Here is a 27268-nt window from a genome sequence, read left to right on the forward strand (position 1 = left end):
CCTGGGGCTTGAGCTCAGGGCCTGAGCACTGTCCTTGGGCTTTCTCAAGGTCAGAGCTCTACCACTTGAGCCTCAGCACCACTTCTGACTTTTTCTATGTATGTGGTACCGAGGAATCGAACCAGGGTCTTCATGCATGCTAGGCAAGCACTCAACCACTAGGCCAAACTCATAGCACTCCCCTTCCCCCCATTGGTTGTGGCTAAGAAAACAGCCAGCCATCCTGGGAGGGGCCCTTCTCTCCGCCTGGGCTCGCTCAGCCTGTCACTAATCTGGTGATGGTCTTAATTCATGCGAAAGGGACTCCAAAGCTGCTTTATTTTTCTTTGGTTAGTTTACTCGTGGGGCTTGAAATCAGGGCCTGGATACATCACTGAGCTGTTTTGCTCAAGGCTAATGCTCCACCACTTTGGGCCACAGTGCTACTTCCGGTTTCCTGGTGTTCATTGGAGAGCAGAGTCTCATGGACTTTCCTGCCTGGGCTGGCTTCAGGAGCTCCTCAGATCTCAGCCTCCTGAGTAGCTAGGATTACAGATGTCAGTCACCCACACCCTGCCCCAGACAGAATTCTTGTGTCTCCTCGATGTTCCCCACGCTCTGTGAAATCAGCTGCCCCTCCCTCATCTGCCCCCCTCTCCATCTAATAGCCAGTGCTCACCTGGTCCTTCTTGCTGAAAGCTTGTCTTTACCCACAGTGGACCACAAGAAGCTTCACTCTACCAGCTACTCAGGAGGCTGAGATCTGAGCATTGTGATTCAGTATCAGTCCTGGGTAGTCTATGAGACTTTTTTTTTGCCAGTCCCAGAGCTTGAACTCAGGGCGAAGAGCTGCTGTCTTTGGTGTTTCTCAAGGCTAGAGTGCTACCTCTTGACCCACAGCACCATTTCTGGCTTTTTCTACGTATGTGGTACCAAGGAATCAAACCTGGGGCTTCATGCATGCTAGGCAAGAACTCTACCACTAAGCCAAACTCTCAGCCCCTATGAGACTCTTATCTCCAATGAACCACTAGAAAATCAGAAGTGGTGCTATGGCTCAAAGTGGTAGAGAACTAGCCTTGAACCCCCAAACTCAAAGACAGCACCCAGGCCCCGAGTTCAAGCTCCATGACCAACAAAGAAAAAAAAAAGTTCCACTGCCCCAGCTGGCTCCATCTGGCTCCTTCTCCCCTTGCATCCCCCTGTTGCACATCCTGGGCTTCTTGCTTTGGCTTGTACACCTAATACCCCAGGATGCTTGTCTGGGCTGACTTCATCTGTGTGACACATCACACATCTTCCAGGAAGCCTGCCCGGATTGCCCATCTGCTCCTAACTCAGGGCCAATATCTCCCCCAGTTGCTGCAGCCCCCTCAGAGTTGACCCACCCAACTCCTGGTTCTGTGGGGGGGGTCCCCTTTAGCCATAAGGTTGACCTGAAGTTAATGGTGTTTTTTCCCTTGTGACTTCTAAGGAGCGCACGCTGTGATTTTGGCCAGTCTGTGTTGGGCAAGAAGAGAGTCCAGAGTCTTTCCCATGGCCTGGGGACCCCCATCTCTACTTCTGCTGGCCTGCGTGGTCCTGTCATGCATGACATGTGGCCAAGGTCACTGGCACGGGGCCATGGAGCCTGTGGGCCTGGGACGGGTGCGGAGAAGAGGTGGCCCTGGCATTCTCCTGCAGGGGTGTGTGGCACTGGGGATGCTAAACGGCTCCTGGGGTATGGACAGGGAAGGTCTATCCTGGGCTGAGGGGACACTCAGCCGGGGAGGGGCTCACCAGCCTGTCGTGCTGTCCCCAAGGCCCAATGTGTGTGGTACTCACTTTCATGCCTACTGCTGCCCGGGCTGGAGGACACTGCCTGGAGGGAGCCTCTGTGTCGTGCGTGAGTTCTGTTCCCCCCCGGCGGTGGGCTGCCCCCTGCCAGCCCCATTATAAGAGAACTTGGCCCCTCCATCCGCCAAGGGAAGGGCCCCCCACTAGGCTTCCAGGACACCCCATCCTTTGCCCTGCAACCTCCTCTTTTTTCATTTTTTTTAATGCCTGTCCTGGGCTCGAACTCAGGACCTGGGCAGTGTCCCTGAGCTTCTTTTGCTCAAGGCTAGTGCTCTACCTCTTGAGCCACAGTGCTACTTCCGGCCTATTCTGTGTATGTGGTACTGAGGAATTGAATCCTGGGCTTCCTGCATGCTAGGCAAGCACTCCATCCCTAAATCACATTTCCAGTCCCACTTCCTGCTTTTTGTTTGTTTTGATGCTTGTCTTGGTGGTACATTGGCAATACACAGCTCATGCATCACAGTCTCTTACCTTCCTCCCCATTCCCAAGACAGCCTCCCCTCCCCACCCATGTCCCCAGGCCTTCCAGTCTCGGTCCCCCACGGCCCAGCCTGTGTACTGGCCCCAGTCCCTGTGCATCTCCCCTGCTGGGTCTAGCAAAATCTCAGAGCTGCAGTTGGGGTCACAATCCCTTGCCAAGCTCAGCCGAGGACTTGGGGGGAACATCCTGTGTATCAGGGACATCTCCAGCTTGGAGCTTGTGTCTGGGGAGGGCTGGGTCATCCGTGGAGGGCCATGGTGTGGGACTCAGGTCATGGTCTCGATCACGGGGTACACATGATCCTTGTAGCCATCTGTCGACAACCCTGCGGCCAAGGGTTCTGCTCTCAGCCCAACCTGTGCACCTGTGCAGATGGAAACCTGGCCCCGAGCTGTGGGGTGAGCAGAGGTGAGAGGGCTGGGGCCCCTTGGGGGATGGAGGAGAAGGTTCTAGGCTTCCAGTGGCAGGAGGAATCCAGGTTGGTTTTGTTGGAGAACCAGTCAAAGCTAGGCTGGGTCCCCATTCTTGCTCCGTAGACTTGGGGTGCAATGTGAGCTGTATGAATGGTGGCAGCTGCCTTGGGGCATCCTGTTTGTGCCAAAGGGGTTACAGGGGCACCGTGTGCGGGCAGCGTGAGTATCTCTCGGGTGTTATCCCCTCTTACCCTCTGATCTGAACCCCCAACGTGGCAGGGTCACCAATGGGGGGGGCTTCTTAGGTACAGAAAGACCCCAGGTCCTGTCTGTTATTAGGAAATCCCAGCATCCTCATCCTCTCTTTCTCCATAGCCATCTGTGACCCTGGCTGTCAAAATGGGGGACACTGCATCGGGCCCAACCTCTGTGCATGTGTGTACGGCTTTTTGGGGTCCCATTGTGAGACAGGTATGGAGGGGGACTCAGACTTGGGGGAGGGAAGGGGATGACTGGGTTCTTAGTGATGATGGAGACACGGCTGGTCCCTGAGAGGGACCCCAGCTGGGTCGCCTTCCATCTGTGGGGCTATCTGAGGACATTTTTCTCATTTGCTTATTTGTTCTCAAAAACATCTGCTTTCTCCTGGCCCTAACTGAGATCCTGGGTCACTCAGGGCTTGCTAGGAAGGAGAGAGGCCGTCCCCATGGGGAGATCTACCCAGCTGGCAGTCAGAAAGCTCTAACTCGGGGCGGGGGGGGCAGGGGTTCACACTATAACAATGAGGGGGATATGGAGGGCACTGGCTCCCTGAGCTTCTGGGGGGGGGGTGAAGTCAGGTAGAACTTCCTGGAAGAAGAGACCCCTCAGCAGGATCTTGAGGAAGAAATAGAGAGCATGAAATAAACAGTCCCCTTTATCCCCTCCCTCTGCCCCTTACTGCGTCCTGGCTTCTTTGTGTTCTTTTTTTTCCTTCTTAAATTTGATTGAAGGAGACTGGGAATGTGACTTAGTGGTAGAGTGCTTGCCTAGCATGCACGAAGACTCAGGTTTGATTCTTCAGTACCACCTACATAGAAAAAGCTGGAAGTGGTGCTGAGGCTCAAGTGGTAGAGCTCTAGTCTTGAGAAAGTCCAAGGATAGGGCTCAGGCCCTGAGCTCAAGCCCAGGACTGGCAAAAAAACAAAACAAAACAAAACAAAAAAACCAGAGAGAAAAAGCTTGAAGTAGTGCTATGGCTCAACTGGTAGGGTTTTTGAGCAAAAGAAGCTCAAAAACAGTGCTCAGGCCTTGAGTTCAAGACCAGGACCAGCTTGAATCTTTTTTTGTGCCAGTTCTGGGGCTTGAACTGCTTAGGGCTTGAGTGTTGCCCCTTAGCTTCTTTTGCTCAAGGCTAGCATTCTACCACTGGAGCCACAGTGTCTGTTCAGGCTTTTTCTGTGTATGTGGTACTGAGGAATCGAACCTGGGGCTTCATGCATACTAGGCAAGCACTATACCACTATGCCACATTCCCAGCCCAGATCTCAGCCCCTTGAGTGGTTGAGATTACAGGAGTGAGCCACCTGCACCTGGCTTTCTTTTCTGTTTTCTTTTTGGTGTTGCTGGGGATAGAACCCAAATTTTGTCCCTTTTAAGCAAGTACTCTATCTACCACTGGGCCGCACTTCCAGCCTGAACTCCAACTCTTTTTTTTTTTTTTTATTTGATTGGTCATGGGGCTTGAACTCTGGGCCTGGGCACTGTCCCTGAGCTCTTCAGCTCAAGGCTACTGCCCTACCCCGTGAGCCACAGTGCTGCCTGTGGTTTTCTGGTAATTCATTGGAGATAATAGTCTCATGGAGTTTAGTGCCCGGGTTGGCTTTGAACTGTGATCCTCAGATCTTAGCCTTCTGGGTAGTTAGGATAACAGGTGTGAGCCCCCCAACTCTTAATCCCAGGAGCTAGGTACTCGGTGTTCATGGCTGTAGTCTTAAAGACTCAGGAGACTGAGTTTGAGGTTCCTGGCTCACAGCCAGCCTGGGCAAGGAAGCCTGTGTCATTCTATCTCCAATGAAGCACCAAAAAGCCAGAAGTGGAGATTTGGCTTAAGGGGTCGAGCACCAGTCCTGAGTAAAGATAACCAAGCAAGAGCACAAGTCCCTGAGTTCAAGTACCAGCACACTCGCTCTCTGTCACTCTCTCTCTGTTTGTCTCTGTCTCTGTCTGTCTGTCTCTTTCTCATACACACACATACACACACACACACACACACACACGCACAATAATGATAATTTGGGGAGAGGGTATTGTTTGCAGGGGAGGAATAGCATGCTAAAATCTAAAATAAGCTTTTGGAAACTGACTTAGACTGAGAAAAAAAATAAATCAAAAGGGAATGGACAGAAGGGCTGTGGAAGTTGAGGCATACCCCATGGCTGATGAGGGTAAGGGTGAGGGGTGGGGAGATAAATGCCCAGATGCCCCCAGAGGATTAGCACATAGGTTCTGGAAACTGCTTTAGCTTAGGAAGTTGGTACTGCAGGAGTGGGGGGCTGTCTGTGAACCCCTTTAAGGGGTAGAGGGTGGCTCCAGCTCTGTCTGCAAGGAGCTGCTCTTGGTGGGGTGCCAGATCTCCTTATCAGGAACATGTGAAGGGTAGGAACAGGAAGTGAATCTGAGCCCCTGTGTGGCCATTGGAAAATAGATGCAGCCATCTTGGATCCTAGGGTTCAGGGATATGGTTGTGTAAACCCTGAGTATGGGGGCAGATGGCAGCTTCCTTCAAAATCAGGGAGGAGCTGGGCAAGGTGGCTCACACCTGTAAGCCTAGCTACTCAAGAGGCTGAGATCTGAGGATCATGGCTCAAAGCCAGCCCAGGCATAAAAAGTCCCTGAGACTCTTATCTCCAATAACCACTAGAAAACTGGAACTGGTGCCATGGCTCAAGGGGGTAGGATGGTAGCCTTGAGCTGAAGAGCTCCGGGACAATAACCAGGTCCAGAGGTCAAGCCCCACAACTGACAAAAATCAATCAATCAATCAAGGAGGTTTGGCAGGGTTTGAGTGTGGAGGAATGAGACAGGCCTCAGCCAGGCTTTCAAAGTTCCTGCTTGGAGTGAGCAGACATACTGGTTTTTTGTTTTGTTTTGTTTTGTTTGGTGCTATTGCTGAGGCTTTAATTCAGAGCCTTGGCACAGTCCTTAAGATTCTTTTTTGTGCTGAAGGCTAGCACTCTACCACTTGAACCACAAACACGACTTCCAGCTTTTTCTGTGTATGTGGTACTGAGGGATTGAACCCAGGGTTTCATGCATGCTAAGCAAGTACTAAGCTACCCTCATGTACTTTGCAAGCTTGGATATCATGGCTTCCCAACTGGAGTCAGTTTGGTCGAGGGAGTGTTATGTACTGAAGGGTAAAGGTTTTGAAGAAAAAAGACTTTTTTTTTTTTTTTTTTTTTTTTTGTGGTCATGGGGCTTGAACTCTGGGCCTGGGCGCTGTCCCCTAACTCTTCAGCTCAAGGCTAGTCCAGGCCCACAGTTCAAGCCCCCAAACCAAAAACACAACAAACACAAAGGATGAATTGGGGCTGGGAATGTGACTCAGTGGTAGAATGCTCACCTAGCATGCAAGAAGCCCTGGGTTCCATTCCTCAGGACCACATACACAGAAAAGAAACAAGTGTGGCTCCGGTGGTGGAGTGTTAGCCTTGAACAAAAGAAGCTCAGGAACAGTGCCCAGGCCCTGAGTTCAAGCCCCAGGACTGGCAAAGTAAAAAAAAAAAAAAAAAAAAAAAGGAGTAGATAAAGCTGAGAAGGAAAGATATTCAGGAAGGAGAATGGAATGGAATAGGGTGGTGAGAAAGCCTGGTGGGCTGGGGCAGAGAAGCTGGGAAGACGATGCAGATGCTCAGGTTTCTGGGAAGGGGTCAGTGTAAGGTCAGCTATCTACGTCTACCTGGCCCACAGACTACCGGACAGGGCCATGCTTCAGCCAAGTGGGTCCTACCGGGTGCCAGCACCAGCCAACGGGCCTCACCTTCACCAAGGCATTCTGCTGTGCCACCGTGGGCCATGCCTGGGGCCTTCCGTGTGAGCCCTGCCCCGTACAGCCTCACCCCTGCCGTCGAGGCTTCCTCCCCAGTGTCCACACGGGAGCCTGTCAAGGTGTGTCCTGGTGTGCATCACGGGGGGCCTGGGCTGAGTGGGAGCCCCAGGTGCCTTGGTTTCTCTCTCTGACCAGCCTTTTACTCCTTTGCTGGACTCTGCCCTTCTAGATGTAGATGAGTGCCAGTTCATTCCAGGGCTGTGCCAGGGCGGTAGCTGCACCAACACCATGGGCTCCTTCAAATGTCGCTGTCCTGCTGGGCGCCGGCTCAGTGCCAGTGGGGTCACGTGTGAAGGTGAAGGGAGCTGTTCTGCTCCAGGGCACCCCGGCTCCTGCAGAGGGCATGGGGGGAGGGGAGGGCCCTGGCTCTGACCTCATGTGTCTCTGTCCACGCAGATGTAGAGCACTGTCTCAGTGTGCCAGGCCGCTGCTCGGGGGGTACCTGCAAGAACAGAGCGGGGGGCTATGTGTGCATCTGTCCCCCAGGCCTGGTCAGCAGTCCCGATGGTACCCGATGCCTGGGTGAGCTAGGCCAGGGAGGCTTTTTAGTTCTCTACCTCTGGGCATCATTTTTGGCTAGCATTGGGGTGGGGGGTTGGGAGGCTCTGGGCTTTCCTCCACTATTCACTGGGCCTCTCCTACCTCCTCGATAGTGGGGTGTGTATTTGAATCCAGCCTGGCTGCCTCTAAACAGCTGGGCTTTGGCTTCAGTCACGTGGGGCTGACTGCCAGCCCAGCGTCTTCCAGAGGCTGTGTGACCTCGGGCAGCTGCCTTGCCCTCTCTGTGCCTTCCTTTCTCCATCTGTGAAAGGAACTACTTTGAGGACCAAAGTTGGGACTACTCAAGATGCTGAGTTCTGAGCATCCAAGTTCAAAGCCAACCCAAGGCTGGAAAGGCCATGAGACTTCACCTCCCATAAATCACCAAAAAGCTGGAAGGAAAGCTGTGGTTCAAGTGGTAGAATGCCAACCTTGAGTGCAGACGTTAAGGGATTGTGGCCAGGCCTTGACTTCAAGCCCCAGTACCAGTAGGTGGTACTCAGTCTACATTTACAGGGAAACTGAGCACCCTGGGTGGGCGAAGGGGTGAGGGGCTAAGCATTCCCTTAGCATTCTCACACCCTCTCTCCTTCTTCCCTATTTGAGACGCAGCTGTTCATCAGAACCCTTGGGATTGGGAGTCTGTTTCCAAACCACAGACTTAGCAGCTGGATGACCTTGAAGGAGTCTGTTGGCCTCTTCAGATCTGGGCAAGCCCTAGTACCACTTTGTCCTTGAAAGGGCAAAGAGTCCTGATACCCACACATGTACCTGGGGGGCTCCCAGGTGTGCCAGGATCAGAGAGAAGTGGAAACATTTGGGTGTTCTCCTAATTAGTTTGGGGGGGGTAGGTTAGGGGCAGCTGCCAGCATCTCTCTCATCTGGGCAGATGGATTTCTTAAATGTGGGCCACCAGCCAAGACATTGCAAGTTTTGTTTTGTTTTGCTTTTTTGCCAGTCCTGGGCTTGAGCTCAGGGCCTGAGCACTGTCCTTGGACTTTCCCAAGGCTAGAGCTCTACCACTTGAGCCTCAGCACCATTTCTGGCTTTTTTCTATATGTGGTATGAGGAATTGAACCTGGGTCTTCATGCATGCTAGGCAAGCACTTTAACCACTAGGCCAAACTCCCAGCCCCCATTGCAAGTTTTTAAAACTAAAAAATAATGTGTTTGGGGAGGAGCTGGGAATGTGGTTTAGTAGTAGAGAGCTTGCCTAGCATGCCTGAAGCCCTGGGTTCCATTCCTCAGTACCGCATACACAGAAAAAGCTAGAAGTGGCGCTGTGGCTCAAGTGGTGGAGTGCTAGCCTTGTGTAAAAGAAGCTCAAGGACAGTGCACAGGACCTGAGTTCAAGCCCAGGACTGGTGGTAATAATAATAATTATAATAAAACAATTATAAATATTATAATATAAATTATAAAGTACAATATTATAATAATTATAACCATATTAGTACATTATTGTTATTATTATTGTTAATAATAATAATTTGGAATCAAAGCCTAAGAAATCTGATCACCTGGGGAAAGCCCTGGTGATCAGAGAGCTGAATGGGCATCGGATTGAGGTCTGTGATAGTAGCCGTCAATGCCACTCCTCCCTGGGGATGATTCTCAAGTTCAAGGATGAGGCTTGAGCATGCTCAAATAAAACCAGGCCCTGTGTCCACCTCCCAAAAGTTCTCTGTGTCCCCGTGAATGGATATGAAATGTCATCCATGACCAGCCGTTTACAAATCACTCTGAAAAGTTGGTGTGAGTGTGTGTGTGTGTTCTGAGGCTTGAACTCAGGGCTTAGATTCTGTCCCTGAGTTGTTTTGGCCACTTGAGCCACAGCTCTTTCGTTGCAGCTTCTTGGTGGTTCACTGGAGATAAGTGTCTCCTGGACTTTCTTGGTGCAGGCGGAACCATGATCTGCAGATCTCAGCCTCCTGAGTAATTAGGGTTTCAGGGGTGAACCACCAGTGCCCAGCTAGTTTTACTGTTTTCTTTTTTGTTGTTTGTTTGAAAAAAGGATTCGTTGCGTAGCGTAGCTGGGATGACAGGTGCCTGGCTTTCTGGCTGAGCACATGGTGGAGCACATATCAGAGGAGGATGCGATGCTGCTGCTGCTGATTTTGTCAATTGTGGAGCTTGGGGCTTGAACTCAAGGCCTGGGCTTTTTTTTTTTTTTTCCTGAAGGCTAGTGCTCTCCTACTTTGAGCCACAGTGCCACTTCTGATTTTCTGGTGGTTAATTGGTCTTATGAACTTTCCTGTCTGGGCTGGCTCTGCACCACGACCCTCAGATTTCAGCCTCCTGAGTAGCTAGGATTAAAGACATGAGCCATTAAGTGGCCGGCTGAAGTCCAGATGTTTCCATTTTCGTCCCAAATCATACTTCTGCACACCCCCTCATTTTAGATAGGGAAACCAAGTCACAGAGAGGTCGGAGACAGGGATCACAGGTGGCATGGGTGTAGGGTTTAAACTCTGGTTTTATGACCCCCTACTCTCAACCCCATGCTCCCAGACCACATTCTCCAGCCTGTTATAGATCGGCGCCTGGGCACTTGCTTCTCAGCTCTTATCGGGGGCCACTGTGCCGCAGCTCTGGGGGGCCGCTACACACGCAGGCGGTGCTGCTGTGATTGGGGACGCTGCTGGGCTGCCAGCCCAGCTCTGGAGCTGTGCCCTTCTCCAGGATCTGGTAAGTGAGCTCAAGCTTTCCCAGGTCCGGGCTTCCTGGGCAAAAAAAGCCCAGGGTCTGGCTTGAAGTCTGTTCCTTGCAGAGGCGTTCCAGCAACTGTGTGCTCAAGAAGACTCGAGACTGCCTTCCTACCCCAGCCTCTCCCCCGGCCACCCAGGCATCAGATCCAGCGGCGTAGGGTCAGCCTGGCCTGGCCCACGTGGCTCCCTGGGCCCTGGAAACCCCAACATCGGTAAGGCCTGAGGTTGGGACGAAGGAGGCTGATATCTGAGAATCACAGTTCAAAGCCAGCCTGGGAAGAAAAGTCTATGAGACTCCAATTATCCACTAGAAAGCTGGAAGTTGTGCTGTGGCTCAAAGTGATAAATTGCTAGCCTTGAGAAAGCTCAAGGTTAGTGCCCAGGCCCTGAGTTCAAGCCCCCGGGGGAAGCTAGGCATGATGGCTCACACCTGTAATTCTAGCTACTCAGGAGGCTGAGATCTGAAGATTGTAGTTCAAAGCCAGCTCAGTCACTAAAGAACCTGAGACTCTTATCTCCAATTAATCACTAGAAAATGGGAAGTGGGGTTGTGGCTACAGGGGTAGGGTGGTAGCCTTGAGCAGAAGAGCTCAGGGACAGAGCCCAGGCCCAGAATTCAAGCCCCACAACTGACAAAAAAAGGGGGGGATGGCCCACTCAAGGGAGAGATGGATGGCTAGTGACAGGGGTGTGGCTCAAGAAATGGGAGTGTAGTTTATGTTCGGGGGTGGCTTAAGTGATGGGGAGTGGCTCAAATGGTAGCACTCTTGCCCGAAAAGCCTAAGAGAGCAAACCTCAACACTACCAAGAAAAAAAGAAAAAAAATGCGTACTGAAAATGTGCAGATGTTTTCTTGTCCTTATTCCATCAACAATGCTGTTTGGGTGGTATCTACCTGTTTTATGGTAGAATAAATCATCCAGAGAAGATTGAAAATTGTGGGAGGTAGGTAGTGAGTGGTTCTTTGCAAACATGACACTTTTTTTTTTTAGCTCCCGGCCCCCTGGTCTTTCTCTCTCTCTTTCTTTCTCTCTCTCTTTCTTTCTCTCTCTCTTTCTTTCTCTCTCTCCTTCCTTCCTTCCTTCCTTCCTTCCTTCCTTCCTTCCTTCCTTTCTTTCTTTCTTTCTTTCTTTCTTTCTTTCTTTCTTTCTTTCTTTCTTTCTTTCTTTCTTTCTTTCTTTTTTGCCAGTCCTGGGCTTGAACTCAGGGCCTGAGCCCTGTCCTTGAACTTTCTCAAGGCTAGAGCTCTACCACTTGAGCCTCAGCACCACTTCCAGCTTTTTCTATGTATGTGGTACCAAGGAATCGAACCTGGGTCTTCATGCATGCTAAGCAAGCACTCTACCACTAGGCCAAACTCCCAGCCAACACGACACATTTTATTTTATTTTACTTATTTATTTTTGGCACTGGTCTTAGAGCTTGAACCCCAGGCCTGGGTGTTCTTGAACTTTTTTGGCTCAAGGCTAGAACTCTACCTCTTGAGCCATAGCACCATTTCTGGCTTTGTGCTGGTTAGTAGGAGACAAGAGTCTCACAGACTCTTCCTGCTTGGGCTGGCTTTGAAGTGTGATCCCCACATCCCAGCCTCTTGAGTAGCTAGAATGACAGGTGTGAGCTGTCCATTTACTATAAGGGATTGGGGCATTTTGGTAGTGGAGATGGGCCTTAGATCCTATGTCATGCAGCTAGCAAAGGACGATGTTTGGACAGTGATGAGGGACTGGGGGGACTGTTGTCAAATTGGCAATCTGGTCATCAAGAGTCAGAATCTTATACCCGGGTATGAGAGGTGAATAAACCCCACAGTGCAGATCTGGACCCAACTTGTAATGGGTGTGTGGGTATCTAGATTTGGAATGAGAGTCTGCATGGGAGAAGCAGGCCACAGGATGAGACCTGAGCCCAGTAGGGACGCAGGTTCAGTTGGTGTGAAGACCTAGAGACGAAGCTGGGGCTCTGTTGTGGGGAGGGGAAGTGGAGCGGGGTGGGGGGGGGAGAGACTGCCAGTGCTGACCCCAGGTCCTTCTGCCTGCACATAGGCACAGCCACATTGAACCAGACCATCCACATCTGCCACCACTTCCCCAACCTGTGTCTCAATGGTCGCTGCCTGCCCACCCCTACGAGCTACCGCTGTGAATGTAACCCGGGCTACAGCCAGGATGCACAGGGCGAGTGCCTTGGTGAGCTGAGGACAGCTGGGGGGTGCAGGGAGTGATGGGCGTGGCCTTGCCTGCTCAGGGCCATGTTCCCACAGATGTGGATGAGTGCATCAACAGAAGCTGCCATCATGGAAACTGTATCAACATCCCCGGCTCTTATCACTGCCAGTGTCACGAGGGCTTCCAGGCTTTGCACACAGGGCCAGCGTGTGTGGGTATGGCATCACCCATCTGTGTATTTGAGAATAGGGGCAAAGGTGGGGGAGCCTGGCTAGGGATGTGGGGGTTCTCCTGACTGCCTGCCTGCCTCCTTTCCCCCCAGATGTGGATGAGTGCACGGTCCTCAGTGGTCTCTGCCACCCAGGCCACTGTGTTAACACTGAAGGGAGCTTCCAGTGTGTCTGCAGTGCCGGCTTTGAGCCCAGCCCCGATGGCAGGAAGTGTGTGGGTAAGTTGAGGCTGGGTTGGGGGGGCTTTGGACTCCATTGGCTATCTCTTAGAGCCATCTTGAATCTTCACTATGCACCCACTCCGTATCCCTCTGCTATTTCAGCTCACTGCCCTGAGCCCACACACTCCTCTGCTCCCTCCTTCCCAAACTCCCATATTATTAATTGCAACAAGAGGGATTTTGGCTGGGTGCCTGTGGCTCATACCTGTAATCCCAGCTACACAGAAGGTTGAAGCTAACGCCAGGCAGGAAAGTCCATGAGACTCTCCTTATCTTCAGTTAACTAGCAAAAAGGTAGAAGTCTAGCACAAAAGCTCAGGGACAGTATCCAGGTACTGTTTCCCCACACCACCAATTAAAAAAACAATAAAATAAAAGGAAGGATCTTGGGGGTAAAACCATGAGTCTGATTGGCCTGATTCTGGTCTGAAATCAGGGTCCTTTCCCAGTCCCATGACAGCTCTGGGCAGCCTGCTTACAGAGAGTGCAGGATCAGGACCTTGGAGAGCGACCAGGCCCTGGTCCCTGAGGAGTGCAGGTGGGGCAGGATCCCAGCTCCCTGATGCTCCATGCTGTCTTGGAGATCTTCCTTTTGCTACTTGTCTTCATTTCTTCATTTGTTGACTCTTTTTTTCTATCTTTATTATTGGGACTTGAACCTGAGCCGAGCCTCAGCCTATTTACGCTTTTTTTTTTTTAAATAAGGTCCATTTTTTCCCCCAAGTGCCAACTTCTTGGACCATGATTCTCTTATTTATCCTTTCTGGGCAGCTGGGATTATAGGTACATACCATCAGTCCTGTTTTTTTAGCTGATATGAGGTCTCCACAACTTTTTGCTAGGCTAGTCCTGAACCACAATCTTTCTGATATTTACCTCCTGAATAGCTGGGATCAAAGGTGCCACCATGTCTTCTCTCACATCTTTGGAGTGAAGTTAGATTCACACATGTTTTTTGGAAATACTACTGGTTATTCAACTCAGGATTTAATGTTTGCCAGGCAAGTACTCTACCTCTTGAACCATGCCCCTGAGCGACTCCACATTTTACAGCCAAAGTCATATACTTTACCTGAGCCAATGAATCTCAATCCTCCTACCTCTGCCTTCCAAGTAGACACGGGGTTACAGGCATGTACCACCATGCCTGGTCATACAACCCAAATGTAACCATTGAAAAATGGCATTGGGCACATTTCCCAGTGTTATCCAATCACCACTTAATTTAAAATTTCTTTCTTGTTTTTGGCCAGTTCTGGAGCTTGAACTCAGGGCCTGGGCACTGTCCTTGGACACTTTTTGCTCAAGGCTGTTGCTCTGCCACTGGAGCTACTTCTGGCATTTTGTGTATATGTGGTACCAAGGAATCAAACCCAGGGCTTTATGCATGCTAGGCAAGCACTCTACCACTAAGCTATACTCCCAGCCCTTTATTTAAAATTTCTTTACTCCTTTTATTGGGACAAAATTTAGTAAACATAGTTACAGGCTGCCATACCCAAGAGAGGGCTCTTGTTGGACAGGAAGGGGAGGGGAGAGGGCGCATGGCTGATCTACTGGGGAGGGATGGCCTTCCTGTCTGGACATATCCTCTTCTACTGTCTAGATCACAATGAGTGTGCCACCAGCACCGTGTGCCTGAACGGTGTGTGCATTAATGAAGAAGGCAGCTTTGTGTGTCTCTGCAAGCCAGGTTTCACACTGGTACCTAGTGGCCCATACTGCGTAGGTGAGGCGTGAGGCTGGCCTTGCACTTCAGAATGGGTGGTGACAGGGAAGGATGAAGGAAGGATGGGGAGAAGAGAGGAGGAAAGGGGGGAGGGAGAAGGGCAGCGGTAAGGAAGGATGGGAGAAGAAACACAGAAGGGAGGTGGTGGCCAAAAGAAGGAGGGGAGGGGGGTGTGGGTAGTAAGGGGGGGCATGGGAGCAGTCTGGGACGTTCCCATGGGTACCACCCTTCCCCCCAGACATCGACGAGTGCCAGATGCCAGGCATTTGCAGCGGGACCGGCAGCTGCACCAACACCCAGGGCTCCTTCCACTGTGGGTGCCGGGGGGTGGAGGCTGGGGGCGCAGGTGGCCCCGCATGTGTGGATGCCCAGATGCCCGGCAGGTGCTTCGGGGCCACACAGCCTGGCCCCTGTTCCAGGCCCTTGCCTGGTACCATCACCAAGGCCGAGTGCTGCTGTGCCAGCCCCAACTATGGGTTCGGGGACCCCTGTCTGCTCTGTCCTGCCAAGACCTCTGGTGAGTTTTCCCGGGGCCACACCTATCTCCTCAGCCTCCTCCCTCTCTGGGAGGGGTCTCCCCAAGATGAGACCTGGGAAGGGGGCAGTGGGCCCTGGTCAGTCCAGCCTCAGACCCCCCACCTCAGTGGCCAACCTTCATTGGCGGTCTCCCCCAGTCGAGTTCCAGACCCTGTGCCCTGGTGGACTTGGCATCTTGGCAGATGGGCAAGGTGAGTGGGAACTCTTTTTTCCCACGTGGCTTGGGGACCCCCAGCCTCTAGAAGCCAGGGCAACTGCGCTGTCTCCCATCCCCCCAGATATCAATGAATGCACCCTGGACCCAGAGGTCTGCAGCAATGGTGTGTGTGAGAACCTTCCAGGCAGCTACCGGTGTACCTGTAACCTGGGCTACCAGGCGGGTGCCTCAGGCCAGGACTGTACAGGTGAGTGCAGGAGCCAGTGGAGGCGAGGGTGGCCCTCACCACAGCAAGCCCCCTCCCCTGTCTCTCTCCCCTCACCATGTGGATGAGTGCGCCCTCACCCCCTCCTGTGTGACCGTATGTCAGAATATGGCTGCTCCTGGTTCTGGGGGGGGGGGCGCTTCAGCTTCCAGTCAGACTCAGAAGGTATTGGGGGTCCCTGTGGTCTGGGTACACCCATCCTGTGTCTCCCGCTGCAACCAGCTGGTGCCTTGACCTTCGTGAAGGTCACTGTTGCACATTGAGCATGTGTGTGGTTTATAAGAAGTGTGGCCAGGCGCTGGTGACTCATGCCTGTTATCCCAGTTACTCAGAAACCTAAGACGTATGGATCCAAGTTTGAGACCAGCCTGGGCAAGAAAGTCTGTGAGGCTCTCATGTCTAATGAACTAAGCACAAGGCTTGAAGTGGAGCTGTAGCTCAAGTGCTAGCTTTGAGCAAAAGAAGCTCAGGGATAGTGCCCAGGCTGGTGAGCCCTGTCCTTTACATACAAGTTCTATTCCTGCACCTTTTCCCCCAGTACCTGGATTGAACCCAAACCCTCCCCCTTGCCAGCTTTGCTGATGCTCTACCACTTGAGCTACAGCACCAGCCCAGAATTTTGCTTGTTATGTTGGAGGTGGAATCTTTTGGACTTTTCTCTCTGAGCTGGCCTAGAACCATGATCTTCCTGATCTCAGCCGCCTGAGTGGCTAGGATTACAGGTGTGAGCCATCGACCATCTTGGCTTCTCCTGAGCCTTCTGCTTGCTTGCTTGCTCAGGCACCATGGTGCCATAGTTTCCTGGGAAGGAAGGGCTCTGGCCAGGTGGGCCCCAAGTCCTGTTGCTTAGCACCAAGTGATATCTGTCTCCTGCAGACATAGATGAGTGCCTGTCCAGCCCGTGTGTGAATGCTGTGTGCCGGAACCTGGCAGGCTCCTATGCATGCGAATGTGCCCCTGGCAGGCAGCTGGGGCCCTCTGGAACGGTGTGTGTAGGTGAGAGGCATGGTGGGACTTGGGTACCTGTGGATGGGACAAGTATTGATTTGAGCCCAGCAGGAGAGACAAGGGGCTCGTCTCCTTCTCCCCCGCAACAGATAGCACCAAAGACACCTGCTGGCTGCAAGCCCAGGATGGCTACTGCCAGGTGAACCTACCAGGCCTAACTCTGCGATCTGAATGCTGTGCCACCCTGGGGGTCGCCTGGGGAAGTCCCTGTGAGCTCTGTGAGACTGGTACTGACCTCCACGAGGCCTGGAGGAGCTGTCTCAGCCCTATACCTGTACCCTGGCCTGTTGGTTGTGCTGGGTAAAGAGTGACTCCTCTTTGCATCTCATTCTCCCAACTGTAGACCCCACCTGTTCACGTGGCTTTGCCCGTGTCAAGGATTTCACCTGTGAAGGTAACTCCTGCCCCCACTCCAGTTATTCCCACTACTAACAGCCCTTCCCACCCCTTCCCCCACAAATATTCTGCCCCTGCCAGGAGCCAGTGGCTCATGCCTGTAACCCTAGCTACTAAAGAGGCTGAGATCTGAGGATTGGGATTTGAAGCCAACCTGGACAGGAAAGGCCCTGTGAGACCCTTATCTCCATTTAACCACTCAAAAACCAGAAGTGATACCATGGCTTAAGTGATAGAGTGTTAGCCTTGAGCACAAAGAGGCTCAAGGACAGCACCCAGGCCCTGAGTTCAAAACTCCACAGCTGGGGCCAGGAGTTTGGTCTCGTGGTAGAGTGCTTGCCTAGCATGCATGAAGACCCAGGTTCGATTCCTCGGTACCCCACATACATAGCAAAAAGCTGGAAGTGATGCTGAGGCCCAAGTGGTAGAGCTCTAGCCTTGAGGAAGTCCAAGGACAGTGCTCAAGCCCTGAGCTCAAGCCCAGGACTGGCAAAAATAAACACAAAACTCCACAGCTGCCCCCCAAAAAAGACAAAAAGAAAAATATTCTGCCCCCAGGCAAGGCTGGTCATAAATGCATGCTGTCTGAGTTCTTTCCTGGGTATATATGAAGTTGAAACGATTTCCCCAGCTCTAGTACACAAGACTTGCAAGGGTCCTCAGCACTCATCTTAAGCCCCTTGTTCTTCTCCAAGTCTGCTGGACCCCAGGGGGGCAGCCAGCACCCTCATCTCTCTCCTTAACTCTCATGCTCAGATGTAAACGAATGTGACTCCTTCCCTGGGGTGTGTTCTGATGGATACTGCCTCAACACCGAAGGCTCCTTCCGCTGCCAGTGTCCCCAAGGCCTGACGCTGGACGCCTCTGGACGACTGTGTGTGGGTGAGTCCTGCAGAGTCTTCCAGGGATGAAACCACCCCCTACAGGAGGGATGTGGGGGGACCCCAGTACCCTCTATTCCCTGTTCACCTCCTCCTGACCTGTGTCAAAACACATTTCCTGGGCTGGGAGTGTGGCTTAATGGTGGAGTGCTTGCCTAGCATGCAGGAAGCCCTGGATTCAATTCCTCAATACCACATGCACAGAAAAAGCCAGAAGTGGCACTGTGGCTCAAGTGCCAGAGTGCCTGCCTTGAGCAAAAGCAGCTCAGGAACAGTGCCCAGGCCCCAAGTTCAAGCCCCATGACTGGCAAAAACAACAACAATAACAACAACAAAAACCAACCAGATCCCTTTCTCTCCACCCTGTGAGTCTAACTTCCCCCTTTCCCAGACTCAAGGCAAAGGGCACAACTTTGTGCCAGCCTAGCTACTGAGCTTGTTTCTTCTCTTGTCACCTGTCAGGGGCACTCAGGGTTCATGGAGGCATCTGCATGTGCACAGAAAGCAATTGCTCTCCTCTTGGGACATAGATACTTCCCCGAAATGGTTCATCCTCAAGTCCCAAGGCTCTGAAATCATCTTTTCTCAGATAAGATTGCTACTTTTTTTTTGGGGGGGGGAGGAAAAGTACTTTAACGAAGCACGGTAGTACACACCTGTAATTCCAGCACTCAGGAGAGTGAGGAAGGAGGATGGAGGTTTGAGGACCATCTGGGCAAACTTTATCTGTAAAGGCTGAGCGAGTAGATTTTTTGGCTCTGGAAGTCATACTGTCTGGGCAAACCACTGAACTTATGTTATCTAGCAGATGTGGCTGTGTGTCAAGTGAAATTTCATTTTAACAAAAACAAAAACCAGGCCTCCAGCTCCAGGTTGTAGCTTGATGAAACTCTTGTCTTAGCTTTTCATCTCTGGAGCTGGGGAAGATTTGGCTGCTTTCAGGTTGTTCTGTGTTTTGTTTGGCTGGTGTGTGAACTCAGGGCCTTACACTTACTAAGAAACCTCTAAAACCTTCTTGTTCTATCTCTTTTTAATAGGGTCTCACTTTTCTTCCCCCTGACTGGCATGGATCACGACATTGTTATTTAGGTTTTCTGTATAACTAGGCTGACAGGCGTGCACCTCTGTGTCCAGCTTTTTATTGGGTAATATGAGGTCTTGTGAACTTTTTTTTTTGCCTAATCTGGTCTTGGACTGTAATCTTCCCAATTTCTGCTAGGATTAGAGGCATGAGCCACTAGGATAGATTTTGGGTGCTTGGAATTAGTGTGCATGTGTTTTGTAGTATTTGGAATTGAATTCAGGGTCTTCTTGATTGCCTAGCAAGCCTTTATCCTGAACATCATTTTGAGATTTAGTGATTGAAGGGCTTAGAACTATGTCCAAGATTTAGTGGAGCACTTAGGCAGTGTCTTTTTGTTTGATTTTTTTTTTTTGGCCAGTCCCGGGGCTTGAACTCAGGGCCTGGGCACTGTCCTTGGACTTTCTCAAGGCTAGAGCTCTACCACTTGAGCCGCAGCACCATTTCTGGCTTTTTTCTATGTATGTGGTACCGAAGAATCAAACCTGGGTCTTCGTGCATGCTAGGCAAGCACTCTACCACTAGGCAAAACTCAGGGCCCCTGTTTGATTTTTTTTTCCTGCCAGTTCTGGGGCTTTACCTCAGGACCTGAGCACTGTCCTTGGGTCTTCCCAAGGCTACAGCTCTACCACTTGAGCCATAGCACCACTTCCAGCTTTTTCTATGTGTGTGGTACCAAGGAATCAAACTCCGGTCTTCGTGCATGCTAGGCAAGCACTCTATCACTAGGCCAAACTCGCGGCCCCACAACGTGTTGTTATATTATTGCTGTTGTTGTTATTATTATTGGTGGCACTGGAGGGTGACCTCAAATCTCGGCAAGTCATTCCTTTTTGCTCTACTTACTGGGGACAAAGTCGGGGGGTAAGGGTTGCAGAGTGACAAACCTGCCTTCGTGCCCCAGTCACCGTTTCCCTGTTGTAGACATGAGGTTGGAGCCTTGTTTCCTGCAGTGGGACATAGATGATTGTGGGGTTCCCCTGCCTGGCAAGTACCGGATGGATGTTTGCTGCTGCTCTGCTGGGGCCTCCTGGGGAACTCAGTGTGAAGCCTGCCCGGAGCCTGACTCCCCAGAGTTTGCCAGCCTGTGTCCCCGAGGGCCAGGCTTTGCCACCCAGGACTTCCTATCTGGCCAGCCTTTCTATCAAGGTTAGGCTGGGGAAGGGGGAATCTGGAGAGGGCCCTGGGTTTGTGTGTGGGGGCGCCTAGGGAGGAGGGAATGGGGAGGGTACAGAATGCAGACAAAGGCCTGGGGGTAGACAGTGAGTTTGGAGAAATATACAGTCTCAGGGAAGGCTGGGATTACGGCATCTAACCTTTGGGGCATTAGGGTGTGATTTGGCTGACTGTTTTATACCCCACCACCAGATGTGAACGAGTGCAAGGCTTTCCCAGGGCTCTGCATGCATGGCACCTGCCACAACTCCGTGGGCAGCTTCCACTGTTCTTGTGTCAAGGGATTTGCCCTGGACCCTCAGGAGAGGAACTGCACAGGTAGGTGTTTACCTCTACCACTTGGAGGTTAGGTCATGCCTACAGGAAAGGGGACCTGAGTCAGATGCAGAAGCGAAGCCTCTCCTCCTCCTCCTCCCTCCTCCTCCTCCTCCTCCTCTTCCTCCTCCTCCTCCTCCTCCTCTTCCTCCTCCTCCTCCTCCTCCTCCTCCCTCCTTTCTTCTCTTCTCCTTCTTCTCCTCCTTCTCCTCTTCCTCCTCCTTCTTTCTTCTCTTCTTCTTCTCCTTCTTCTCCTCCTTCTCCTTCTCCTTCTTCTTCCTTGGCAGTACTAGGATTTGAATTTCTTCTTCTTTTTTCTTGGCAGTACTAGCATTTGAATTCAGGACTTTATGCTTGCTAAGGAGGTGCTCTCCCAGTGAACTAAACCCCTGCTGTTTTTTGTTCTGGTTATTTTCTCTGTATTTTATTTTGTCAGTTGTAGGGCTTGAACTTAGGGCCTGGGTGTACTGTCCCTGAGCCTCTTTATACTGAAGGCTAGCACTCTACCATTTGAGTCACAGCACCATTTCCAGTTTTTGAGGGGTTAATTGGAGATAAGAGTCTCATGGGGACTTTTCTACCTGGGCTGGCTTTGAACAATGATCCTCAGATCTCAGCCTCCTGAGTAGTTAGGATTATAGGCATAAGCCACTGGTGCCTGGATTATGTTCTGGTTATTTTAAAAAGATCATCTCGGTTTTTTGCTCAGGCCTGTCAAGACTGTAATCCTACTTACTTTTCCTATAACGGAGATGATAGGCATGAACAATCACACTCAGCTTTTTCTGTTGAGAAACCCACTCCTACACACACACACACACACACACTGCCCTGGAACTCGGATCCTCCTGATCTCTGTCTCCTAAGTAGCTGGGATTACAGACATGAGCCACTGGCCCAGTGAAGTCTATTCTTCAGGCATCTCTTGTCCTTTCCTCCTGTGTGCAGCATGACCTAGGACACGCCTCTCTGGGCAGCAGGGATCCCACTGTCTCTGTAGAGGAATTGCCAAAGATGACCTCTGAGGGCCTCCAGCCTGAGAAACTTCTCTGCCTTGTAGTATATTCAGTTAGGGTATCTCTTCTTCCTGGCTAGGGTCCAGTAGCTTGTGCTCTTTTGCAGTCAGCCCTTCATTGTCTAAGGAGACGCTGTCCTATAGCTCTTCTTACTGAAGTTCCCTTGGCCTCTGCTTACTCATGTTGCACACATAAACCCATAGGTTGTGCCCTGTGTCCCCACAGACATCGACGAGTGTGTCATCTTCCCTGATCTCTGTGGCCAGGGCATCTGCATCAACACCCTGGGCAGCTTTGATTGCAAGTGTTTTTCAGGCTACACAAATGGCTTCATGCTTGTGAAGAGCTACTTGGGTTAATAGTTGCAGGATGACAACCCGAGGTCGACCAGAGGAGGTGGGCATGGTGAACTACCCTCCAGATGAGGCCCAGTGACTCTGGATGAATGAGGATACCACCATTAGGAAAGAGGCCTGGGAAAGGGCTGCATTCTGGGAGCAGCCAGCATAGTGGGGATGGGAGCAGGTCTCCCAGAGAGCAAACTGCACCAAAGTCTAGGAGATGCTGCCATTTAAGAAACATCTGAAAGCCCAGCATGGTGGCTCACGCTTGTAATCCTAGCTACTCAGAAGGCTGAGATCTGAGGATCGAGGTTCAAAGCCAGCCCAGGCACTAAAGTCCATGAGACTCTTATCTCCAATTAACCACTAGAAAGATGGAAGTGGCACTGTGGCTCCAGGGGTAGGGTAGTAACCTTGAGCTGAAGAGCTCAGGGACAGGGCCCAGGCTTAGAGTTCAAGCCCCATGACTGACAAAAAAAAAAAGAAAAGAAAAGAAAAAGAAAAATGAAACATCTGGCCAGGTATTGGTGTCTCACACTTGTAATCCTAGCTACTAAGAAGGCTGAGATCTGAAGATATTAGGTTTTGAAGCCAGCCAAGGCAGGGAGGTCTGTGAGACTCTTATCTCCAATTAACAATCAAAAAGCTGCAAGTAAAGCTGTGGCTCACCTGGTAGCCTTGAATGGAAACACTCAGGGATAGTGCCTAGAAGCCCTGAGTTTAAGCCCCAATACTGGCATGCATACACAAGAGAAAGAAAGAAAGAAAGAAAGAGAGAGAGAGAGAGAAAGAAAGAAAGAGAGAAAGAGAAAGAAAGGAAGGAAAGAAAGAAAAGAAAAGAAAGATCTGGCCACATGCACGTAGCTCATGCTGTAATCCCAGCTACTCAGGAGGCTGAGATCTGAAGATTGTTCCTTGAAGCTAGCCAGAGGAGCAAAGCCAGGAGCCACATTACCCATCTTTGGTCCACATGTCTAATGTACCATCTGTTCTCCACATTTAGATGTGGATGAGTGTGCGAGGGACCCACTTCTGTGCCGTGGAGGCAGCTGCACTAACACAGAGGGGAGCTTTGAATGCCGGTGCCCCCCAGGACACAAACTGACAGCCCAGGGCACGGCCTGCGAAGGTGCGTGTGTTGGTATGAGCATGTCCAGATGTCTGCTGTCTGAGCAAGATGGTGGTACGTCTGTGGTTCTCCCTAGGGATGGGCCTATGTGTGGGATTGAAAAGCAAGTGTGCAAGCAGGTGAGTGGTGTGTCTATGCATAGGTCATAGAAGTGTGTGTGTGAACATGCTAGAGCATGTGTGAGTGCAAGGGTGTCCAGATACGTGAGTCTGTGGGAATATGTGTATCTATACAAGGATGTCTGCATGTGAGTTGGTAGGAGTATGTGCGTGTGGGTGAGTGTGTAAGGAGATGAGTGTGTTTGGGAGTGGCTCCTGCAGGAGAAGGTGTTCCTGTATGGTATGTATTAGGCATCTGTTGCGTATGTGTTTATGTGCTTACAGAAGGGAGATGTTTGTGTGGTTTATTTTGTTTTTCAGTACTAGGGCCTGTACTCAGGGCCTCATGCTAATTTAGCTTGTTTGCTCATCTGGTGTTCTACTACCTGAGCCATGCCTCCAGCCCTGCTTTTTGCTTGTTATTTGATAATACGCATCTCCTGGACTTTCCTACTTAGGCTGGCTTTAAATTGCCATCCTCCAGATCTCAACTTCTTGTGGAGCTAGGATTATAGGCATAAGCCACAAGTGCTAGGGATTGTGTTTGTGCAACATGGGTGTCTCTACATTTGGGTGTGAATAGATATCTGAGCCTGGTGTGTGTGTGTGTGTGTGTGTGTGTGTCAGCCTGTCGCAGCAGGATGTGTTAGTGAGCAGCGCAGACACCCTTTGGGGTACGCCTGAATGTCTCACACGGCTGTGAAGATGGCAGATGGGGTGCAGGGCCCTCCCTCACTGGGAATTCCCACCAACTGTGGGTCCTCCCACAGATGTGGATGAGTGTGCCCTCCAGGAAGACTTGTGTCCCCACGGCCAGTGTGTCAACCTCATTGGAGCCTTCCGCTGTGTCTGCCACGCGGGCTTCCAGGTCACACCTGGGCACCAGGGCTGCCAGGGTGAGACTGCGCTGCCCTTGTGCGCCCTGGGGCCCCCCCGAGACCCACCCCCTGACCTGCCCACCCTCCCACAGCCCCGCAGATCCTAAACCCCCGATCCCTCCCTCCTGGCCCACCTTCCACAGACATCGATGAGTGCCGGGTGGGGAACGGCGGCTGTGAGGTGCACTGCATGAGCACGGAGGGCAGCTTCCAGTGCAGTTGTGGACAGGGCCACACGCTGATGCCTGACGGGAGGGCATGCACGGCGGGGGCGGGGGAAGATAGTTGTGGGGGGGTGGACAGATACACATGCCCGGGTGGACGCAGCTGCACATGCACAAATGGATATAGGCGCGAGCGCGTATAATAAGGTGCTTGTGCTCTTGTGTGGGTGGATGGGTGCGGGTGAGACGGATGGGCATGCGCAGAGGCTGATGGATGGGCTTGGGTGGGCCATACGCATGCGTGGGAAAATGCACATAAGCGGATGGATGCATGTGGGCCGATGCGCATGCGCGAGTCGTTGTGGCTTCATTTGCGCATGCGTGAGTGGGCCAATGCGCATGCGTGCGCACGAGGTCTCTTTCCCTCCTTTCCTCGGGCGCCAGACGTGTGGCGGCTGGCGTCAGCCTGTTCTGGAATCCTGCCCTGCTCGGTCCAGGCTGCATTCGGTCAGAGCTGAAGCATTCCCAGGCTTGGCCTGTGGGCCTCTGGCGCTCTCGGAAGGAACGCGGGGCTCCCCGGAATGCTCCTGTCCGTCGGCAGCCCACCCTTCGTCCCCGCTCCCACAGATGTGGACGAGTGTGAGGAAAACGCGGCCGTCTGTGGCCAGGGCCGGTGCACCAACGAGCCTGGCGGACACCGCTGCCTGTGCTACGAGGGCTTCGTGGCCACACCTGATGCCAAGGCCTGTGTTGGTGAGAGGCTGGGCTGAGGGGTGGGGAGGCGGCACGGGAGCACCCCAAACGCCAGGACCCGTTCCTGCAGACCCCGGGCTCCGGGCCTCGTCTCAGCACTTCGGAGGCGCCCCGCCCACTCCCCCAACCCTGTGGGGTGTGTTTCTAAGATACTGCTAAATTGCACTTGGGGAGCATGCCCTCGTCAGAGAACCGTGCTCTGTTTTTGAGGGCTGTATTTGAAAATCGCCACAGGCCAAGGTTTTCCTTTACTTCTTTCTTTTTTTCTTTTTCTTTTTTTTTTTGACAGCCCTAGGGCTTGAACTCAGGGGCCTGGGCACTGTCCTTGGACTTTCTCAAAGCTATTGCTCTGTCACGTGGGCCACAGCACCACTTCTGGCTTTTTTGGTGTGTATGTGGTACCAAGGAATTGAACCCAGGGCTTCGTGCATGCTAGGCTACCGCTAGGCTACGTTCCTGCTCCACCCCCTCCCTATTTTTATTTTTATTTTATTTTTGGGGGGCCCGTCGTGAGGCTTGAACTCTGCGTCTGGGCCTGGGCGCTGTCCCTGAGCTCTTCAGCGCAAAGCTAATGCTCTGTCACTTAAGCCCAGTGCCACTTCCGGTTTTCTGGTAGTTCATTGGAGATAAGAGCCTTACGGAATTTAGTGCCCAGGCTGCTTTGAACCTTGATTCTTAGATCTCAGCCTCCTGAGTAGCTAGGATTACAGGCTTGAGCCACTCATGCCCAGTTTTTTCTTTTTCTTTTTTCTTTTTTTCCTCTCTCTCTCTCCCTCTCTCTCCCCCCTTTCTCCTCTCTCTCTCTCTCTCTCTCTCTCTCTCTCTCTCTCTCTCTCTCTCTCTCTCTCTGTCTCTCTCTCTGTCTCTCTCTCTCTCTCTTTTGCGATCTGGGGCTTGAACTCTGGGCCTGAGCACTGTCCTAGATTTTCTCAAGGTTAGGGCTCTACCACTTGAACCACAGCATCACTTCCTGCTTTTTCTATGTATGTGGTTCAGAGGAATCAAACCCAGGGCTTTGTACATGCTAGGCAAGCACTCTACCACTAGGCCAAACTCCCATCTTCCCCCCCTTTTTTTAATGTATCAGTCCTGGGGCTTGAACGCAGAGCCTGGGCACTGTCCCTGAGCTTTTTACTTAAGGCTCATGCTCTATTACTTGAGCCACAGCTCTACTTCTGGCTTTTTTTTTTTTTTTGGTAGTTTATTGGAGATAGTTTCACAGAGTGCTGGGAATGTGGCATAGTGGTTTAGTGTTTGCTTAGCATGCATGAAGTCCTGGCTTTGATACTTCAAGTACCACATACACAGAAAAAGCCCAAAGTAGTACTGTGGCTTAAGTGGTAGAGTGTTAGCCTTGAGCAAAAGAAGCTCAAGGTCAGTGCCCAGGCCCTGAGTTCAAGCCCCGGGACTGGCAGGGGAAAAGGGAAAAAATGGAGGGCTGGGAGCATGGCTTAGTGGTACAGTGCTTGCCTAGCATACATAAAGCCCTGAGTTTGATTGCTCCATATCACATATACAGAAAAGGTTGAAAGTGGTACTGTGGCTCAAGTGGTAGAGCATTAGCTTTGAGAAACCTCAAGGACAGTGCCTTCGCCCTGAGTTCAAGCCCCAGGACTTTCCCCATCACCCTGCAAAAAAAAGAGAAGAGTTTCATTACAGACTTTATTTTATTTCGCCAGTCCCAAGCAATATGTCGGTCCTGGGGCTTGAACTCAGGGCCTGGGTTCTGTCTCTGAGTCTCTTTATGCTCAAAGCTAGCGCTTTGTTACTTGTGCCACAACTCCACTTTCAGCTATTTGCTGCTTAATTGGAGATAAAAGTCATGGAGTTTGGGGCCAGGAGTTTGACCTAGTGGTAGAGTGCTTGCCTAGCATGTACAAAGACCCGGGTTCGATTCCTTGGTACCACATACATAGAGAAAAAAGCCGGAAGTGGTGCTGAGGCTCAAGTGATAGAGCTCTAGCCTTGAAAAAGTCCAAGGACAACGCTCAGGCCCTGAGCTAAAGCCGAGGACTGGCAAAAAAAAAAAAAAGTCATGAACTTTCCTGCTCTGCCTTGCTCCAAACTTCAATCCTCAGATCTCAGCCTTCTGAGAAGCGAGGATTACAGGGTGAGCCTCTAACACCCAATTCCTAGTTAGCTTTATAAAACCTAGCATTTCCTAAATCCTTTTGGTAATATTTGCCTGTGTGATCCATGAAATAAGTACTGTGACATTCCCAGCCCTGGAGATCCCTCAGCACACTCAGGAATACTGGTGTTCTCATTCCCACCTCTTCCACTTTTCTCCCATTACCCCAGCATCTGGTCCTCAGGCCTCATATCCTCTCCTTTCTCAGACGTGAATGAGTGTGACCTGAACCCTCACATCTGTCTCCATGGGAACTGTGAGAATACAAAGGGATCTTTTGTCTGCCACTGCCAGCTGGGCTACATTGTCAGAAAGGGGACCACAAGCTGCTCTGGGGAGCCAAAAGTCCACCCTGCTGGTGGGAGGAACCCCAGGGGTGACTGTTGGAGATTATCAAGTCTGTTTCTGTGCCTCAGGGCAGAGCCTGGTCAGAATTCATTCTTAAGAGATTTCCACTAATGAGTCCTCTTGAGAATAAATTGGCCTGGGGCTCCCCTTAAACAGTTCTGCAGAGCCCCAGCAGTACATTGCAATTTTCCCAAATTAT

General features: G+C 51.5%; 1 protein-coding gene across 1 annotated transcript in view; it reads left to right on the forward strand.

Moving 5' to 3' along the window:
• Positions 1-1515: 1515 nt before the first annotated feature.
• Fbn3 (fibrillin 3) overlaps positions 1516-27268 on the forward strand; it is a 56416-nt gene continuing 30663 nt past the window's right edge. The window contains 30 exon segments of the mRNA XM_090329155.1: positions 1516-1664; positions 1782-1864; positions 2609-2707; positions 2836-2931; positions 3088-3183; positions 6664-6861; positions 6972-7097; positions 9878-10030; positions 10113-10262; positions 12093-12236; positions 12311-12430; positions 12538-12663; positions 14273-14395; positions 14634-14912; positions 15070-15123; positions 15211-15336; positions 15460-15579; positions 15679-15738; positions 16231-16350; positions 16452-16589; positions 16706-16756; positions 17515-17640; positions 19645-19869; positions 20089-20214; positions 21453-21581; positions 22572-22697; positions 23566-23691; positions 23817-23934; positions 24460-24590; positions 26930-27079. Coding sequence (XP_090185281.1) covers positions 1516-1664; positions 1782-1864; positions 2609-2707; positions 2836-2931; positions 3088-3183; positions 6664-6861; positions 6972-7097; positions 9878-10030; positions 10113-10262; positions 12093-12236; positions 12311-12430; positions 12538-12663; positions 14273-14395; positions 14634-14912; positions 15070-15123; positions 15211-15336; positions 15460-15579; positions 15679-15738; positions 16231-16350; positions 16452-16589; positions 16706-16756; positions 17515-17640; positions 19645-19869; positions 20089-20214; positions 21453-21581; positions 22572-22697; positions 23566-23691; positions 23817-23934; positions 24460-24590; positions 26930-27079 — 3868 coding nt within the window.

Source organism: Megascapheus bottae, chromosome 1 (assembly GCF_031878675.1).
Source record: "Megascapheus bottae isolate mThoBot1 chromosome 1, mThoBot2.hap1, whole genome shotgun sequence".
Lineage (NCBI taxonomy): Eukaryota > Metazoa > Chordata > Mammalia > Rodentia > Geomyidae > Megascapheus > Megascapheus bottae.